At 40.1% G+C, this 21,732-nt stretch overlaps 1 protein-coding gene across 1 annotated transcript in view; it reads left to right on the top strand.

Moving 5' to 3' along the window:
- Nucleotides 1-3,176: 3,176 nt before the first annotated feature.
- Nucleotides 3,177-21,732, top strand: part of LOC120058051 (calcium/calmodulin-dependent 3',5'-cyclic nucleotide phosphodiesterase 1A-like) — a 99,374-nt gene continuing 80,818 nt past the window's right edge. The window contains exon 1 of the mRNA XM_039006532.1: nucleotides 3,177-3,372. Coding sequence (XP_038862460.1) covers nucleotides 3,177-3,372 — 196 coding nt within the window. The remainder of the gene's footprint in view (nucleotides 3,373-21,732) is intronic.

Below are 21,732 nucleotides of genomic sequence, written 5' to 3'. Positions count from 1 at the left end.
GCAACAACAGCAACACCTCCAGAGCCAGAGTAATGCATTTCATCATCAGCCACTGTTTCTCACAAGGAGGCCATTCTGATGTGTCCAAAATTGTGCCCTATTTTCCTATACGGTATAATGCGCTGGGGCCCTGGTCAAAAGTAGTGCAACATATAGGGAATAAGGTGTCATTTTGGATCTTACTAAGACCCCTAATACCCAAGGTACCCCAACATCATGTTGAGGTGTTCATTAGACTCAATTTTTTCAAAAGCCCTACAATGCCCTATCAATATACACTGTGGGTCCAGTGTTATTCAATAGTTAAACGTCTCTGTTATCAATTTCTATAAACCACTGAGGGTGGTATGAGGCCACAATGGAATTTAATAAAGGTATAAATATACAATTCTCAACTTTATGAACCATGTCTGTGCAACAATTCTTAAGTTCATTTTGAGTCTTTCCTTTTTTGTACCAAAACGTGTGATGTGAAAGTTCGAGAAAACCGACTAAACTGTATTATTTAATATAGTTTTAATTTTATTAACTTAAATCTTGGTTTAAGAAATATTATGGACATCTTCTTACTTTGTCTTAACATATTATTTATTGTATGTTGGGATGTTATCTATGGCAAGGGATTTCAGAAACTTTCCTTGCCCAGGGTCCCCCACCCATGCAAACCGACAACCCCGGGACCCCCATCATTTGTTAGCCAAAGTAAAATAATGTATTGTCTTATCTTATCATCAGGTGAATGATAATTGAAAGTATAAGTAATCAAATTTAAATGAATAGATTTGGTAGAATGTTTAATTATTTTGACCTCCCTACAGTTCATTGGAAGTGTAAACTCGACTCAACTTGCTGTTGTGAAGCAAATTTTCTGCAATTCTACATATTTTTCCATTGAGTTGAGAGAACATTTAGCAGATTTTAAGCTAATTTCCAGCAATTCTATGCATTTTGCCGTGGCTACCGCTGTGTGCTTCTGCATTATTAAACCAATGTGCATGTGCCCTGGAATTTTCGATTCTCCCTGACTGTCTAGCTTTTATTTGATTGTTAGTTCTAAAAGATGCTACTACTTAAAACTATACATAGTTCAATATCTTTTCTGCATGCTTTCTATCTGGTTTTGGTAGTTTAAGTTGACACTGAAACTGTTTTTCCATCCCGAAACGGCGGCCTAAGAATTTTCTATACAGAAAATAACCTGGTAATTAGCATCATATTAAAGGGATAGTTCGAGATTTTGGCAATGAAGCCATTTATCTACTTCCCCAGAGTCAGATGGTAGCATACTAGCTAGCATGCTAACGGTTCCTGTAGACTTCCAGTTATTGTGCTAACGGTAGTTAGCATTGGCTCGTGAAATTACCTCTAACGTCCTCCATACTGGACGCAGAGACTTAACAATAGTATCCACGATGGTATTCTGTTGTAGCAGCGATATTCATAAAAAAAATATTTTTCACATAAAATCCCCAAAAATATTTCCCCCAAGTTTGAAAACCCCTTATCTATGCGACGTTGAATAAGCTAAGATAATAATATACTGGAGGCTAGATTTTAAATGTTATAATGTACTTCCATGATTTTGTAACAGACATGCATTATTTTTGATGTTATTATTATAAGTTTAAAATTGTTTTTTTTTATTGCAAAAAAAATTACTATGATTGTGGGTGTTTGAAATATGATGTTTATTAATGTTAAATTCTTTTATATGAACATGTTTGATAAAATGTTATGAACTCTTGTTCTAGAATGTAAACATATAATTATTGAAGTTAATTATTCTTCCATACTCAATGTAGGCTAGGCTACTGCTAACATTTACAACATAATATATGTTTCGGGAACTAGTGTGAATTGTGTTGTTAAGAACCTATGTTGATTAATGCATAAATGCACCCTTTGGATCAATGTGTGTGTGTACATTCAGAATATGTTTGAATAAAATATTGCTACTGAAGAGTTTATCTCCATTCAATTGAGTTTATAAAGTTATTCTATCCTATTCTATCCTTGTTGGCTGATTATCGTGACATTAATTACATCTGATTACAATGGCAGTATTATGTCCTTATGCATAATAACCACTTATAAACAAGTTATAATCATGTAATATAACATTTAGAAGGCTATAGAGAAGGCTATAGAGCTTTAGACAGGACTAAACTCTTTGGACAGATGCACTCGATTAATGGGCTTAATATCACACATCGTCAAAGCAGTGTAATTTGATGATTAGAACATTATTATTAGCCTACACATTAAGTATGTTAACATGCACACGAATAATTCGATATTAACCTGATACTGGCAGTAAGCAGAGTATGTAAATAGTCACGTAAACACCTTACTCTGCTTATCTATTCGGCATAAGGTCAAAATCGAAGTAAACATACGCCGATTAAAACACCTGGTTTTCTGAACAATATTTCGAATTGTTAGGACATCTATACATAGTAATCGGAGTTCAAGCGGTGTATTTGATCTGCGCATGTGCCAGGACCAGCAACGCAAACGTCCCTCTTATGCGCGAGTGAAGTGTGTTCACAAAAAAATAAAAGTATGCATTTTAGAAATAGTTTTCATGTCCAGACTTTATATGTCCGAATTCAGAATCAAATATGCTTCGCAAAAATAACATGGTCACTGTGTTAGAACGTTTATTTTGATTGGCGATTTTCTGCCTTTAGCAAAAGTCCCATCAGGTACTGATGTCAGATGTGTCCATGTAAACAGGATCATTAGGGAGTCGCTCTTCTCGCAAAGCATGGAAACGTTTTCAACTAACTATTATATTAATCTGACTATCCACTCACATGTTTGAATAGGGCACAATAATGCCAAATGCCGTTTGCGCGTATGCTAGTCACGTTCAATCACAACAGAGCGGTTCTAATATTACAGCCTAATCGAGAGGATGCTGTGGTAGAAAAGACAACTGTGTTTAGACTACTGAACATCAATAGCAGCGAGCTGGGAAGTGACATGACGAAACTACTACAAGGCAACAACTAGGCTGTATGGCATGCTTCATATTTTGTGAGAAAAAAATCCACAGGCGAATATTGCATCCAACAGGTGTGGCCATGGGCTTTCTATCGCTGTGAGGTTTCGCTCGCGGGAAGGCTGTACCTCTCACATGTTGACAAGTTTCGGCGGGGAATTCCGTATTCTACATGGGCACTCTCTCTTCGACCCTCACGCGACGGAAAACGGCAGTTGTCTCGGTCATAGTCACCGAGCGAGAAGAACCGGTTTGGACAGCAGAGAACGAGGACCACCTGACCGAAGCTGGACCGAGCGCCGTCATTAAAAATGCGGTTCAAAAGGTCGCTCGAGAGATGCAGAAGGTGTCTGTCATCAGCGAAGAAGGCAAGTGCTGAAACTTTCGTTGCCCGCATCATTAACTGTACGCTGTAGTCAGAGTGAATGTCAGTGCGCTGAATAGAGAATAAAAAAGAGTCAAGTTTCTATATATTGTAGGCTAAATACTACATATAGTGTGCACTTCAATAAAGGGCTTACGATTTAAAGGATTTAATTATTTATGCAGGTATTTATAATGTCATTCAGTTCATTCAATATTTCAACTTAACCTATACAAAACATTAAGAAAACTTTCCTAATATGGAGTCGGAAAGCGTTCCACAGGGATGCTGGCTGGCCCATGTTGACTCCAATGGCTGGATGTCCTTTGGGTGGTGGACCATTCTTGATACACAGGGGAAACTGTTAAGTGTGAAAAACCATCAGCGTTGCAGTACTTGACACAAACCGGTGCGCCTAGCACCTACTACCATACCCTGTTCAAAGGCACTTAAATCTATTGTCTTGCCCCTTCACCCTCTGAATGGCACACATGCACAATCCATGTCTTAATTGTCTCAAGGCTTAAAACGACTTATTTAACCTGCCTCCTCCCCTTCATCTACATTAATTAAAGTGGATTTAACAAGTGATCAATAAGGGATATCAATAAGGGATCATAGCTTTCACCTGGATTCACCTGGTCAGTCTATGTCATGGAAAGAGCAGGTGTTCATAATGTTTTGTACACTCACATTGTCTCTGACAGACTACAACTTTTAATAGTTTTTTTTATAAACTGTAGAAAGTAATCAGTTCTGCTAACATTTTTTGGGGGGGGAACCCGTTTCCTAGAACAATTGGAGTAACCCAACTCAAAGTATTCCAGTGTTCAATAGTTAAAGTACACTGAACAAGAATATAAATGCAACATGCAATAATTTCAAGGATTTTACTGAGTTACAGTTCATTTAAGGAAATCCATCAATTGAAATAAATAAATTAGGACCTATTTTATGGATTCCACATGACTGGGAATACAGATATGCTTCTGTTGATCAGAGATACCTTAAAAAAGTGAAGTTGCTGGATATTGGAGGGAACTGGAACACTCTATCATACACGTCAATGTAGAGCATCCCAGACATGCTCAATGGGTGACATGTCTGGTGAGTATGCAGGCCATGGAAGAACTGGGACGTTTTCAGCTTCTAGGAATTGTGTACAGATCCTTGCAACATGGGGCCGCGCATTATCATGCTAAAACATGAGGTGGCGGATGAATGGCACGACAATGGGCCTCAAGATCTCATCACGATATCTCTGAGCATTCATATTGCCATTGATTAAGCACAATTGTGTTCATTGTCCGTAGCTTATGTCTGCCTATACCATAAGCCCACCACCACCATGGGGCACTCTGTTCACAGCATTGACATCAGCAAACCGCTCGCCCACACGACGCCATACACGCTATCCCGTACTGTTGAAACTGGGATTCATCCATGAAGAGCACTCTTCTCCAGCATGCCAGTGGCCATTGAAGTTGAGCATTTGCCCACTGAAGTCGTTTCTGATGCCGAACTGCAGTCAGGTCAAGAACCTGGTGAGGACGACGAGCACGCAGATGAGCTTCCCTGAGACGGTTTCTGACAGTTTGTGCAGAAATTCTTCGGTTGTGCAAACCCAGTTTCATCAGCTGTCCGGGTTGCTGGTCTCAGACTATCCTGCAGGTGAAGAAGTCGGATGTGGAGGTCCTGGGCTGGCGTGGTTACATGTAGTCTGCGGCTGTGAGGCCGGTTGGACGTACTGCCAAATTCTCTAAAACGACATTGGTGGCGGCTTATGGTAGAGAAATTAACATTAAATATTCTGGCAACAGCTCTGGTAGACGTTCCTGCAGTCAGCATGCAAATTGCACACTCCCTCAAAACTTGAGACATCTGTGGCATTGTGTTGTGTGACAAAACTGCACATTTTAGAGTGGCCTTTTATTGTCCCCAGCACAAGGTGCACTTGTGTAATGATCATGCTGTTTAATCAGCTTCTTGATATGCCACACCTATCAGGTGGATGGATTATCTTGGCAAATGAGAAATGCTCACTAATGTAAACAAATTTGTGCACAAAATTTGAGAGAAATACGTTTTTGGTGCATATGAAACATTTCTGCAATATTTTATTCCAGCTCGTGAAACATGGGACAAACCCTTTACATGTTGCGTTTACATTTTTGATCTGTGTCATAAAGTGACCCATATGATTATATTTTTAAGTTGTAAATATTGAACTGTTTTGTGGGTGCTGAGAATTACATACTTTTGCACACGCTGGTGTAGCAGACGGATATAAGATATATACGCTAATACAGGACTATTACTTTTGTGAAAAAAAGCAACCTTACTTCCCACGGCTACAGTATGTTACAGGATGCTGCATTATCCTCTGCCATTAGAGGCGTGCACATGACCTTGTTGATGGTGAGAATGGCTTGTCTCATTATTGAACATCAATTTGCCTGGCGGTTTTGATATCTGTTCAACATGTGCAATTACACCTCATAGCACAACAAACTGCTTAATACTATTTTAGAAATATACTTATCTTTCTTCAAACATGCATACAACATTGTATAAAAGTATCATAAAGTAAAAAAATAAAGAATTACCCTCAATCCTCTAAAAACAGAGCCATGTAGCACTATTAAGTATTCATCACTTGCAAAAAAAAGTTTAATTCTATAATCAGCACAACACAGATACATCAAGTAATTGTTACTCAGCTATCAATGTGACTGACTACTACTTTATTATTTTAAGTAAAAACGTAAAACATAATAGAATCAAGTAAGAACAACTTATTTAATAAATGTTAGATTGATTTTAAAATATTAAATAATCATAACTTATAAAAACGCAATAACTTGACATTAGCAGAACACAAATCAATAAAGTTACATTTACTGAATAACTTAACATTTGTTAACATTACGGAAAAACATTAAGTGAAAAAAATCATATTGACATATGAGTTAGTACCACTTTTATGATTTGAGTTCTACTGACCATTAGAGATGTTTGAGTAGCCACTACTCAATTTCTTTAATGAGTTAGGCAGTAACTTTTTACAGTGTAGGGTATCACCTTTATTTTTAATAAAAGCAAGATGAGTAACAGAGGGTTTGTAGTAGCCTAAACACGATTTCACGTAGACCTCATTATCTCCCTATAGATATAGCCTACACTCTTAGAAACAAGGTGCTAAGTAGAACCATATATGGTTCTTTGTTCCATAGGGGAACCCTTTTTGGTGCTAGGGAGAACCTAGAACGCTCTATAGTGGGTTCTTCATAGAACCCCCTAAATATGGTTCTACCTAGAACCCTATATGACCGTTTTTTCTTTGGTGGGTTCTTCCTAGAACCCTCTATGAACAGTTCCGCCAGCCTTATTAAAATTACATTCTTTATGACAATACATTACATATATCGCAAGGCCTTTCTTTGTGGGCCTAGTTATAACCTAACACAGTGGTGTTAGGGAACTCCTGGTTTACAGACCACATCAGGCCCGCAAGTCACATTATGCTGGCTTGCAAAGTGATGTAGAAAATCACCCTACAATATAGCATGTTTGGATATATGATATATGGTTCTATGTAGAACCTTTCTTGCCTTCCAAATAACCCTTCTTGCCTTAAAAATAATAATTATTGCCTTCCAAAGAATAATCAAATAACCCTTTCTTCCAAAAACTGTTCTTAGGATGTTAAAGGTTCTAGGTATAACCCTTTACCTTACAAAGAACCCTTGTCTTCTAACAATTGTTATTCACATCAAAACAGTTTTTGGTAGAACCCTGTCCCTCCACAAAGAACCATTTAGGAACTTTGAGTGTGTCATTACCAGTGTTTGAAACAGCATGGACAATCTTCAAAACTGTATGCTAAAAGGCCCAGTGACTTCCAGTCAACCCAGACTGTATTTCCAAAGGTTTAGGCTAACATGTTGACCACTTCATGTCAGTTTTCTGTTATCTCAACATTTAGGCCCACTAAACAATGCCCATGGTGAGTGCAGCACATAAACACAGTCCTTCCATGGGGACCCAGACCCACAGGACCTTGTTGCACCCTGCCACACACCCAAAGTGGAGTTGGCAAGCTGCATAGTGGCCTCTGAGACTTTGACAACATCATGCAGCTTGCACAACATCTTATTGAAGTAATTTTTTTAATTTGTATGGCCTCACCCAGGCACGTGCACAGATAAGGGTCTACCTGTGCCCGAGCACCTGCCCCTTTGCCCTCCCACTCACAAAGTGCCCTTTTGGATGGTGGTATAATTATATTTTTGGGATACAGTGTTTGTCGTTTTGTTCTGATCCCACTGCCCGCTAATCGTTATGACATTGTCAAGTTAGCCACCCACCTGTACCTCACTTCTCCGCCGGTGGGTGCCCTTTTTTCATTTTTAGCACTTGCCTTCTCAAATGTCTGTGCACGGCCCTGGCCTCACCTGTTCAAAAACACCAGTCAAATTGAATCCCATTATTGCACAATTTCATAGCCCACACAGCTGAGGTCACTAAAATACTTTTTTCTTTCGAGATAATATATTATATCATCAGGAATTGAAGTTACAAATCTTCCTTATTCAAAGCAAGTTGGTCAGATAAGAGCTGGGGTTGGACATATGACAGGACTCATTTACATCACCTACAGAAAACAATCAAAACACACTTGAGGAAGATATTGTAAATCAGGAATATCCTATAATATACAGTTAAGTGCCAAAATAATGTAAACACTAACATAACTTTTTTTAATAGGGCAACCATGAGCCACCAGAACAAATTCAATGCACCTTGCCATATATTCTACAAGTGTCTGGAACTTTATTGGAGGTTTGCGACGCCATTCTTCCATGAGAAATTCCATCATTTGGTGTTTTGTTGAAGGTGATGGAAAACGCTCCAGAATCTCCCATAAGTGTCCAATTGGGTTGAGATCTGGTGACTGAGACAGCCATGGCATATGGCTTATATTGTTTTTAAGCTCATCAACCACTCGTGCCCTGTGGATGGGAGCATTGTCATCCACTCCCTTCAGGATAGAAATAATGGCTGAGTATTTACTGGCGTTTACCCTCTAAGGGGTTGAGTGGACCTAAACCATGCCAAGAAAACAGCCACCAGAACCTTCATTTACTGTAGTGTTTCCATTATTTTGGCAGTTACCTGTACATATGTTATATACAGTATGGGTTAGTTTAGAGTAACCTATGGTGTTACAGGGTCAGAATTCAGACAATTTCTCTGTCATGGTAACTCTGTAACACATTAATAGCATATTGTTGTTGTTTTCGTCTTCATTACCCTTTAGAAATCCATCATAATGACTGAATCTTACTGTTTTATTTCAAGCCCACTGGACTCACAGGGTTGAGTAGGCAGAACAAAGACAGTGGAATTGATTATGTGTCCTCTTCTCTACTCTCTGGGCAGCAGATTGAGCACACATACACATCTCTCCTCTTTGGGCAGTGGATTGAATGCACTGCAGGCTCAAGCTCTAATTTGCTCTCCAGACCTGGGTTCAAATACTATTTGAAATCATTTAAAATACTTTATCCGTGCTCGATTGAGCTTGCCTGGATCAATAGAACAGTCCCAAAACTGTAACCCCCTGCTTACCTGGCACTCAAGGCAGGCTAGAGCAAACGCTCAAAGTATATGAAAAATGTAAAATACTATTTGAACCCAGGTCTGCTGCTCTCCACTATGTTGTCTGCTGCCAAAGCTTATTGGACAGCTGCTAGGAAAGCAATTAAAGATAGCCAAATGATGCGTAATTAAGAGGAATGAATTCAGCCCAATCACAGTGAAGAGCTGTTAGATTAACATGAGTACAAACCAGGGTCAATCTGCACTGTGTTTTTCCAGGGGTAGCTCCTCAATAGATGGAAACCTCCCATCATCTCTACAATCCACAAAACTGTTATTTTTAAATTTGCTCTAAATAAAATCTTTGTCTCTATTATTATGCTTTTTATAACACCTTTGTTGTGCCAGTGAACTGTTAATTTGCCTGCTCTGTGTGAATGGAGCTGAGACAAGAGAGATATGAGAAGAAATATGTTAAAAATGAGTGATACAGCTTTTTGCATATTGAGAGGCATATGTTTCCTTCAGTGAATATGAAGAAATACACGTGGTCCCGTGTGGCTCAGTTGGTAGAGCATGGCGCTTGCAACGCCAGGGTTGTGGGTTCATTTCCCACAGGGGGACCAGGGTTCAATTCCCACGGGGGGACCAGGATGAATATGTATGAACTTTCCAATTTGTAAGTCGCTCTGGATAAGAGCGTCTGCTAAATGACTTAAATGTAAAGTGTTCCTCGTCTGTCCCCGTAGGAGAACCCTTTGAATAACCCTTTTTGGTTCCAGGTAGAACCCTTTTTGTGTTCCCCTTTCCACAGAGGTCTACATGTAACCCAAAAGGGTTATACGTGAAACCAAAAAGGGTTCTCCTATGGGGCAGCCAAAGAACCATTTTGGAACCCTTTTTTCTAAGAGTGTATCTGAGACCTAGACCAGTGTTAGACACCGAGAGAGATTAACTGCCTTTCAATGTCAAGCCACAGGCCACACCTTATGAGAGCATTCCCTGTTAGCAGGCAGGCCAGTGATGAGCCACATAAATCCTTAACCCTGAAAGTGCCAACAGGGGTCATTTTTGACCCCAAATTGAAAATAGCAAAAACACACTTTCTGTCAAACAGCAACACTTTTTATTTTATTTTTTATTAACCCTTTGTAACACAATAAAATGGTTTAAATTCTCCAACATAAGCATATCTTAAAAACACACACACACCTTTATAGTAACGTTTCATGTTTCAAAATAGATGTGTTTTTCATGTTTGAATAGATATTTTGATAAATGTCATCCATAGCCACTTGTTATGAACATTTGTCTGTTGTTCATTCAAAGTGTTGTGTTTCTGTTATACTCAGAGGCTGAGAAATTGGTGATTGAGCCAATCTGACATAACGGTACTCCTGATGTCTGAAATAGGCGAAATGCCTGCCGGTGCCATCAGACCTTTAGCTATAACTTTGGAACTATGGGCTGTCAACTCAGTTCCAATTACATCTGAAAGAGGAGACTCAACTTGGTGTAGAGACATTACCTGGATGCCAAATAGGTATTTACATTTTTGAGTAATTTTTTTGTTATACTGGTGTGGGTCAATATCTACGGTATATATTTTCAGGGTACGTACAGTGCCTTCAGAAACTATTCATACCCCTTGACATATTCCACATTTTGTTGTGTTACAGCCTGAATTCAAATTGATTCAATATATATTTTTTCTCACCCATCTACAACAAATACCCCATAATGACAAAGTTAAACATGTTTTTATAAGTATTCACACTCCTGAGTGTGAATGTTAGAATCACGTTTGGCACTGATTACAGCTGTAAGTCTTTCTGGATAAGTCTCTAAGAGCTTTGCACACCTGGATTGTACAATATTTGCACATTCTTCAAGCTCCATCAAGTTTGTTGCTGAAAATGGCTAGACAGACATTTTTAAGCCTTGCCATAGATTTTCAAGCTGATTTAAGTCAAAACTGTAACTAGGCCACTCAGGAACATTCAATGTCGTCTTGGTTAGCAACTCCTTGTGTTTTAGGTTATTGTCCTCCTGAAAGGTGAATTTGTCTTCCAGTGTCTGTTGGAAAGCAAACTCAAATCAAATCAAATTTTATTTGTCACATACACATGGTTAGCAGATGTTAATGCGAGTGTAGCGAAATGCTTGTGCTTCTAGTTCCGACAATGCAGTAATAACCAACGAGTAATCTAACCTACCCATTTCACAACAACTACCTTATACACACAAGTGTAAAGGAATGAAGAATATGTACATAAAAATATATGAATGAGTGATGGTACAGAACGGCATAGTCAAGATGCAGAAGATGGTATCGAGTACAGTATATGAGATGAGTAATGTAGGGTATGTAAACATATAAAAGTGGCATTGTTTAAAGTGGCTAGTGATACATGTATTACATAAAGATGGCAGGATGCAGTAGATGGTATAGAGTACAGTATATACATATGAGATGAGTAATGTAGGGTATGTAAACATTATTTTAAGTGGCTAGTGATACATTTTTTACATACATTTTTCCATTATTAAAGTGGCTGGAGTTAAGTCAGTATGTTGGCAGCAGCCACTCAATGTTAGTGGTGGTTGTTTAACAGTCTGATGGCCTTGAGATAGAAGCTGTTTTTCAGTCTCTCGGTCCCAGCTTTGATGCACCTGTACTGACCTCGCCTTGTGGATGATAGCGGGGTGAACAGGCAGTGGCTCGGGTGGTTGTTGTCCTTGATGATCTTTATGGCCTTCCTGTGACATTGGGTGGTGTAGGTTTTCTTGGAGGGCAGGTAGTTTGCCCCTGGTGATGCGTTGTGCAGACCTCACTACCCTCTGGAGAGCCTTACGGTTGTGGGCGGAGCAGTTGCCGTACCAGGCGGTGATACAGCCCGACAGGATGCTCTCGATTGTGCATCTGTAAAAGTTTGTGAGTGCTTTTGGTGACAAGCCAAATTTCTTCAGCCTCCTGAGGTTGAAGAGGCGCTGCTGCGCCTTCTTCACCACGCTGTCTGTGTTGGTGGACCAATTCAGTTTGTCCGTGATGTGTACGCCGAGGAACTTAAAACTTACTACCCTCTCCACTACTGTCCCGTCGATGTGGATAGGGGGGTGCTCCCTGTGCTGTTTCCTGAAGTCCACGATCATCTCCTTTGTTTTGTTGACATTGAGTGTGAGGTTATTTTCCTGACACCACACTCCGAGGGCCCTCACCTCCTCCCTGTAGGGGGGTGCAGAGAAAATGCAGCAATTTTAAACCTAATTTTCTTGCAATTCTATACATGTTGTCATGTTTAACGTGTATGCATGTGACATTTGAGACTCAAACATTACTACAAAATCTATGGGCTAAAAACCTAGCTAAAAAATGTTTGCTGACATGGGCTAGTTGATCTGGAAATTTCTGACAAGTTATAAATAACTCTATGGCATGCAATGACTAACATGACAATAGGAAAACTGGTGATGCACTACCCAATTTTGAAATTTCACCTTGTGCATTCTACTACTACAAATTTCAATAGTAAGTTGTAAACCATATTGAGTTCGTATACACTGCACTAGTTTACAAAAGAGATCATTTTTAATTCCTCCATTTTAACACAGAAATCAATGATTTTTGTTGGTAACTAGATGCTTGAAAAATTCAAAAATGTTCATAAGGATCAAAAAAAGGCTTGGGAAAACATGACATTCATTTACCTTTTAGGGTTAAAGGCACACTTCTTAGTTTTCCTTTTCCTCTGGCTGTACCAACAAATTACACACACAATTACAGCTGAAACAAAACAAACACATACAAAATGTTTGATTTACAACTATCAAGTCACCTTTTGTATTTGCAAAGACCCATATACATCGATTGGAATTTAAGAGACAGACACTTATTACAAAAAATGTGATGTAATCAGTCCTCAAAAATAAAGTATTCTTTCTGTTGCCATCTAGCAGAACTTATTACAAAAAATGTGATGTAATCAGTCCTCAAAAATAAAGTATTCTTTCTGTTGCCATCTAGCAGAAGATCAGTCGAACTGCTAAAAGTGTTTGGGGAAATTCTACTGCACTGGTAAGGTTATCATACAGAACATTTATCAAACGTAGCCACTAGATGGCTTCATTTAACAATAAACCTCCAACAAAATAACACCCACTTCTCTGGATGCTCAAAGGATGAAGAAACATAGGGGGTGAGCAGGTGTGTGGAGTGCAACATAGTATGCCATCTCTCTGAGGGAGTCTCTGTGTGTACGTGTGGTGTGTGTGTGTCTCTGTGTGTGTTGAGCAGGTGTATGGAGTGCAACATAGCATGCCATCTATCTCTTGAGGGAGTGGGACCTCTGGGAATCAATGTGCTCTGACTGGATTTAACCAAAAGCAGTATTTGACATTTTGGCTTGTTTAATCTGAAAGGATTATCTTGTCACACCCAGAGAGCTGATCCTTGATAAAACATTCATTAACTTACCTTATTGCTTTTCCATTTCCACTTTTTATGAATGGATTCAAAGGGGCCACGTGCCTGGGGATTACAGAGACCTTTGAACAATGTTCATGCGGGCCAGGAGTCAGGATTAAGTCTAATGTTTGATCCTGTTTGATCTTCTCTCTAACTGTGAATAAGAGAAGCAGTTGATAGTTGTTCCCATTGAGACTGCAGCCCAAAACATTTTTGTTGTCCGATTGATCAATTATTTAAGTATTTCTGCCATACAAGCTTTCATATATATTGGTGAATAGCTATAGCTATTTTGATATAGAAAAGGAAACCACAAATAGTCTATTACCAGGCATAATGATGCAGCATTTTATTCATGAATATTGCACATGCCCACTGGGCACACACTGGTTGAATACATGTTGAATTGACATCTGTGCCAAGTGGGTGATACCTTTAATAACAGTACCATGAGTAAACATAATTAGCAATCATTATTCTTTAGGATTCCTATGAGCCTATTCGTGTTGTGTTGTAGACCCTTCTGTAGACACAGAGAACATTTACATCATTTAGGCCTATTTCAGTGCCTGGCTTCCACAAAAATAGTTCTAATTCCAGGGCTGTGGGGTGTTTATGGGCTGACATTAACTCAATGGAAAGGAAGGAGATGTCAGGGAGACAATCGGTTTCTTGATTACATAGAGAATATATGGGTCTATTCAATTATATTACCAAGCTATCTTTTTATCCATGGCAGATGTGAGGTATTACCTTCTGATGTATGTAATACTGTTTAATTTATGGCATATATCAACATTGATAACGAGTGCATAAGACGTCCTTTTTTGACATGCTTGGCTTCATTATAAGTGCGCACATCATTAATTAATTTTTGTCAGATAATTATCTTAGCAACAAATGTAGAATGTCTAATACATTAACCTGGGACATTTTTGGCTTAATTTAATCAACACATAATATGAATTTTCCATGTTGTCCAACAATTCAGTATTGATGTCTATGCAAGTAGACGGTGATAAATAGTGGTGGGCACTAATATAATCTTGTTTCTCATGGTCTTAGAGTCATTTAGGTGCCTTTTGGCAAACTCCAAGCGGGCTGTCATGTGCCTTTTACTGAGGAGTGGCTTCTGTCTGGCCACTCTACCTTAAAGGCCTGATTGGTGGAATGCTGCAGAGATGGTTGTCTTTCTGGAAGGTTCTCCCATCTCCACAGAGGAACTCTGGAGCTCTGTCAGAGTGACCATCGGGTTCTTGGTCACCTTCCTGACCAAGGCCCTTCTCCCCCAATTGCTCAGTTTGGCCGGGCGACCAGCTCTAGGAAGAATCTTGGTGGTTCCAAACTTCTTCAATTTAAGAATAAGGGAGGCTACTGTGTTCTTGGGACCTTCAATGCTGCAGAAATGTTTTGGTACCCTTCCCCAGATCTGTGTCTCGACACAATCCTGTCTCGGAGCTCTATGGACAATTCCTTTGACCTCATGGCTTGGTTTTTGCTCTGACATTCACTGTCAACAGTGGAACCTTATATAGAGAGATGTGTGCCTTTCCAAATCATGTCCAATCAATTGAATTTACCACAGGTGCACTCCAATCAAGTTGTAGAAACATCTCAAGAATGATCAACAGGATGCACCGGAGCTCAATTTCAAGTCTCATATCAAAGGGTCTGAATACTTATGTAAATAAGGTATTTCTGTTTTTTTGGGCAACAGGTTCTTGTGGCAACAGGTCACATTTAAAAAGAAAAATGGTTGGCATCATGAGGTATTGTGTGTGTGTATGTATATTAATGAGATTTTTTGTTGTATTTAATCCATTTTAGAACAAGGCTGTAACGTAACAAAATGTGGAAAAATGGAAGGAGTCTGAATACTTTCTGAATACACTGTTAAAATTACAAAGATGTTGTGTCAGCGAAGAGCACAGTCTGGTTATCAGTGACATTTTGTTGGACTCTCATCAAGTGTAATTTACCAGTCTTCTGAAGTGGATGGAGGATTTTGCATTGTTACTATAACAACGGTGTGGAAATCACGTAATTTGGCATTCAGTGGCAGAGCACATATATGTCTTGTCATTGACTACTTGTCAAACTGCCTGCACAGAAAGATAGAGATCAGGGGGGCATGTTAGCCACATACCTGCATATTACCATCTAGGCCTATAACTGTTACCCTGATGTGAATCAGAATCACTTTATTAGCCAACTACATTTACGCAAACCCATAAATTGATTGCTGCCAGCAATAGACAATGTACGAACAGAACACAGACACCAAGTCAACATAGTCAACTTACAGAATATACACTATAAATACAGTAAACATAAAACTCTGGAATATAAACTGATTTACAGTGAGGATATACAATTTACAGAGGGGTTATATATGTACAGTATGCAGAAGGAGGGATACTGTAGTGATGAATATACGGTGTATAGTGCATATAAAGTGTTATGCAAAGGAGTACATAGTGTGTACATAGGGCAAATGCAGTTATTCGTATTACAGGTCACTGATGGCAAGGTGCAGTGTTCGGCTCAATACAAAGTCTATTAATCCCTATGGCCGGTTGGTGAGGGCCACAGCACCGGGGAAGTAACTGTTCAGGTGGTTTTGGTCAAGATTGACCAGAACTATTTGCCAGAGGGGGGTCTTTGAAAGATGGGGTGTTTGGGGTGTGTGGGGTCGACAATGATCTTTCCTGCACGCTTCCTTGTCCTGGAGTCGTACACGTGCATTTCCTCGATGGAGGGCAGGTGACAGCCGATGACCCCCTCCGCAGAAATGGTTAACCTCAATATAACCCCTGGCTGTGGTTTTTGTTTCAGAACTCATTATGTATTTCCTGAATTCATTATGTTTCCTGGTGGGATGTCATTGGACATGTGTATCTGGTTCTTATCTTTTACCATGGCAACCAGAGAATACAGCAGTTAGCGTGTTCTGTTCTCACAAGACTGAACGAGGTATGATCAAATCAGAATTAGATCACCTGCTAATGGGCTGAAATGGCAGCTGCAGGACACTCACACACACACACAGCATGGGGATGATTTGATTAGGAATACTATTTGCATGTTTACATTTAGTACATTGTTGGTGGCTCACTCTTTCAGTGTGAATGCAAATTAAGTCATTGCTCTTCCTCAATAACTCAAAGATTGGAACAAATCCTTGTTCCCCATTAAAGTGGCTGACTACAGTATGTGTGTGTATGCTTGTGCACGTGTGTGTGTGTGCACGTGTGTGTTGTGTCCTCAGTCAGTCTGTTTTATCTAAGCTTCATGCAAGTCAGATCAGTTCAAAGACATTAGACACTCCATCGACACCCCATTGTCAGCATCAACCTTTTATGCTCTGCTATTCTCTTCATACAGATTTGATCACCCGGTTGCAGGATAACGTTCCTGTAATTCAGGAAATATAAAACTTGTAGTGTATTTGAGGTTCAAAAGTCTTCTGAAGTTTGTAATTTCCATTTAAACATTTCAGACTTGATTTTACCATACGAAAAATGTATCAACCCCAACAACAATGTCCATTAATTATAACCCACATAATAATAAAAATGTCTTGTTGCTCCAGGATTATTTTCCTGCTGTAGCAAACTGGATGAAATTAAGATCCTACATGTGTAAGACATTACAGCTGCACGTCAAGCATAGTCTAATCTTTAAAAGTTTACAAAAGTTGTCCTGATATCTTTAGAGGTTTATGTCACTGGGGAAGCAGTATTTCAAGACAACAGCCTAACTGAATCTCCATAGTTTGTAACAGGTTTTCGATAGAATCGTTTGAACATTCTCCACTGGATCCTCCACTCATAGAAATAGAATGCCTCCACTCCCTCCACTATTGTACTCTCAGGACTCAAGAATTTCCCAATGTTCCTACTCACTAGAGAGAGAGAACATGTATTTGCTCTAAGACTATATTATTGTTACATCATGGATGAGAAGCTTTGCCTTTCCATTAGTGCGCTGCTACTGTAACTTTGAAGGGGCTACGACTGACTGTCTCCATGGCAACCTGTTAAACCACACTGACTGTCACTAACAGTGATTGGTTGTATAAACAAGCTTATAAATGTTGTGTACAAATCATTGTATTTACTGACTCTCTTCTCCCTCTTGCTCTCCTTTTCTTTCTCTCTCCTTCTCCCTCTCTCTAATCCACGCACCCCTCTCCCACTCACTCACTGACTCACACTAACTCTCTCTAACCCACCTCTTTTTCCCCTCTCTCAATTCAATTTAAATTTAAGGGGCTTTATTGGCATAGAAAACATATGTTTACATTGACAAAGCAAGTGAAATAGATAATAAACAAAAGTGAAATAAACAATACAAAATTAACAGTAAACATTATACTCCCAAAAGTTCCAAAAGAATAAAGACATTTCAAATTGTGGCTATATACAGTGTTGTAACAATGTGCAAATGGTTAAAGTACAAAATGGAAAATAAATAAACATAAATATGGGTTCTATTTACAATGGTGTTTGTTCTTCACTGGTTGCCCTTTTCTTGTGGCAACAGGTCACACATCTTGCTGCTGTGATTGCACACTGAAATTTCACCCAATAGATATTGGATTTGTTTTCAAATTCTTTGTGGGTCTCTGTAATCTGAGGGAAATATGTCTCTCTAATATGGTTATACATTTGGCATGAAGTTAGGAAGTGCAGCTCAGTTTCCACCTCATTTTGTGGGCAGTATGTACATAGCCTGTCTTCTCTTGAGAGCCAGGTCTGCCTACGGCAGCCTTTCTCAATAGCAAGGCTATGCTCACTGAGTCTACATAGCTACATACAAAGCTTTCCTTAATTTTGGGTCAGTCACGTGGTCAGGTATTCTGCCACTGTGTACTCTCTGTTTAGGGCCAAATAGCGTTCTAGTTTGCTCTGTTATTTTGTTAATTACTTGACACATTGGAAAGAATTATCTTTTTGTTTTCTTATGATTTGGTTGTGTCTAATTGTGTCTCTCTCGCTCTCTTTCTCTCTCTCGCTCTCTTTCTCTCTCTCTCTCAATTACAGTAATGGACTTTGTTAATATTCTCATTTTGATCCTGATTCCTTTTCGCTCTACTCCTAACAGGAAAAAGACTACAGAAAACCATTAGTATATTAATGACGTCCATATCTAAACACTGCTAGTGGGATGAAATAATTAGACATTCCTAGATGACAATAATACAGAATGTTGGAGGGTAATAATTTCTCCACAGAAATCACGGAAATTAGAGGTAGAGGCTAATTTGGTTCAGATTGTCAGGGATTCTAATGGATTTAATCAGCATCACAGGAATGTTATCATAAACTGATAAATTCGGTGGCAAGTTTGTGAGAAAAAAAAATGCTATATTAGTTTGCCCTGATAAATCTGATCCAAGCTACTCCTACATTAGTCACAGTCTTGACCAGTGTGTTGTTTCGCTGAACAATGTGGAAAATATGTAATTCTAACACTGCAATCCATCTCTCAAAAGTATTTTCCTTGATTCCTTGTGCTTCTGTCCTCACCTCCTTCTGTGACATTTTGAGAAGGAGGTGAGTAGAGAGGACACGAGGAGTCACAGGCACGATTCAGGACACGATTCACAGTGTGTTGTCTGAGCTGTGGTTCTAACAGTCTGCTCCTCCTGTCCTGCCAGGTGACTCACTGCACTCCAACTCCATAGTGCACAAGCCATCCCAACCCTTGTCCTGGCCACTGAGGACCAGGTGTAGCACTGTGGGGGTCCGGCCTCGGCTGCAACCAGGGATGGGAACAGGGGGATCAGGGAAAGAAAACACTGTGACTACAGCCAAATACCCCAGGATAAGGTAAGATACCCTGCTAGGTGATCGACTGGCTACAACCTGCCACAGGACAGTACTCCACAGGACAACTCTCACTTCACAGTTCATATATGCAGCCAAAGAGCCCAGGATTAGGTTGGGGCGCTGCATAGCCTGGCTGTAATTATAGAATCTCTATGGACACAGGCCTGTCTTTATGTTGGCTGTTACTGCTTACTGTATCTTTCACTTCACTGGGTTGTGTTCATATAAAAAAACAAAGCACACATTCTGTACCCCCGGTTCATGCAATGGCCAATGTTTGATCACACATTTCATCATCATTCCCTGTTCCAGCACACTGGTCCTTTGAGCTGGATAGAAACACAATGTTTGATCTACATTTAGATTTGGTATGTTGGGTCTTTATCCCATTAAAATATCCCATTTGATCCTCTTTGATTCATGAGCAAAATGCTGTGTTTCGCATCGGGGTATAAACGGTGGGAGTAATGAAATTCAATGCTTTGGCATCAATTCTCCCGCAGAAACACACACACACACAAGCCCAGGCTCAGGTAGCCATAGCAACACGTCCACTCTGCTGCTCATTTGTTCTCAGAAACATATTGCAGTCAAAGTCCTGTTATGAAAATCATGACCACTTTGCAAAAATAACAGTCCTTTGCACCAGTGAAGAAGCAACAGTCTACCACAATGTTTCAGTCTGCAAAGAGAAAAGCTACAATGCAGTGAAACTATAATCTAGAGTGAACCGCATACTACAGTAAGAGAAGAAGAAGCTTCGATATGCAATATTATAAACTGGGTGGGTCGAGCCCTGAATGCTGATTGGCTGACAGCCTTGGTATATCAGACCGTATACCACGGGTATGACAAAACATTTATTTTTACTGCTGTAATTACGTTGGTAACCAGTTTATAATAGCAATAAGGCACCTCGGTGGTTTGTGATATATGGCCGAATATACGATGGCTAAGGGCTGTCCTAAAGCACGACGCAACGCACATACTTCCTCAGATCCTTATTGCTTAAATATAATCTCTTTGCATACAGTTTTATCGAAAGCAACTACATCACAGTGAGTGCATACATTTTTTGTATGTGTATTTGTGATCCATGACAGAGTTGAACCCTCGACCTTGGCATTGCTATGCTCTACTAATCCACACAGGACATCTATGTCAGAACCAGTACATGCCAGAACCAGTACATCTCTGACCCCAATCAAAAGAGTTAGTTCTGAATAAGATAACACTATTCCCATTTCTGACCCCTTTTTCTCCCCAATTGGTAGTTACAGTCTTGTCCCATCGCTGCAACTCCCGTACGAAGGTCGAGAGCCATGCGTCCTCCGAAACACAACCCTGCCAAGCCACACTGCTTCTTGACACACTGCTTGCTTAACCCAGAAGCCAGCCGCACCAATCTGTCGGAGGAAACACCATACAGCTGGCGACCGAAGTCAGCGTGCATGCGCCCAGCCCGCCACAGGAGTTGCTAGAGCGCGATGGGACAAGGACATCCCGGCCGGCCATAGCCTCCTCTAACCCGGACGACCCTGGGCCAATTGTGCGCCGCCTCATGGGACTCCCGGTCGCGGCCGGCTGCGACGCAGCCTGGGATCGAACCTGAGTCTGTAATGACGCCTCAAGCACTGCGATGCAGTGCGTTAGACCGCTGCACCACTCGGGAGGCTCATAGTGCACTACTTTTGATCAGAGCCTAATGGGCTCGGGTCAAAAATAGTGCACTATAAAGGGAATCGGGACAGGGTGCCATTTGGGGCACACGCAGTGTCAAGGCTGTCATATCTCCTCCAGTTACAGCTCCATGCTAATGTCACTGTCCCTCTCCTCGTTAGGAGGCTAATGATGTTATGTGGCCAGCTCAGGGGACTGACCGTCATGAATGTGTGAACTAACTAGGCTAGGCCAAATCCATATCTCCTCTCTTCATTGCAAGATCATTTGAATGAGGGAAAAGCAGAATGAGGGTCTGCACCATGGCTTGTAGTAAGAGTTAGCTGCTTATATTTGTCCTATTTCAAGTGTGTATTATACTCATGTGTGAATTAAAAATGTATTTTTTGCATATCCTAACTCCCCCTGAAACACCCTCAGAGAGTGGAGTCACAGCTAGGGTCTGCCATTATTAACAGCAACCCTGGAGCAATTAGAGGTTGAGTGCCTTTCTCAAGGGCACATTTTTCATGTTGTCACCTCGGGGATTCAAATTAGGGACCTTTCTGTTACTGGCCTACCGCTCTAACCCTAGGCTACCTGCCACCCTCGTGTGTAAGGAAGTTAATATCCCACATCTCTTTGCTTCGTTGTGTGAACTAACTAGTGCAGAACGTTAAAAGAATGTGGACCATTTGATGAGGATTGTTCTTTCTCTCTGAGATACCTGCATTTCTTCCTGTTGATGAAGTCAGAATTGATGAATCACATAATAGTTATCTTAAGCACCTAACCGCGAGCTGCC

The sequence above is a fragment of the Salvelinus namaycush genome, chromosome 13 (genome assembly GCF_016432855.1).
Source record: "Salvelinus namaycush isolate Seneca chromosome 13, SaNama_1.0, whole genome shotgun sequence".
Classification (NCBI taxonomy): domain Eukaryota; kingdom Metazoa; phylum Chordata; class Actinopteri; order Salmoniformes; family Salmonidae; genus Salvelinus; species Salvelinus namaycush.
The sequence above is the reverse complement of the archived record's forward strand: the minus strand, read 5'-3'. Positions and strand labels throughout refer to the sequence as shown.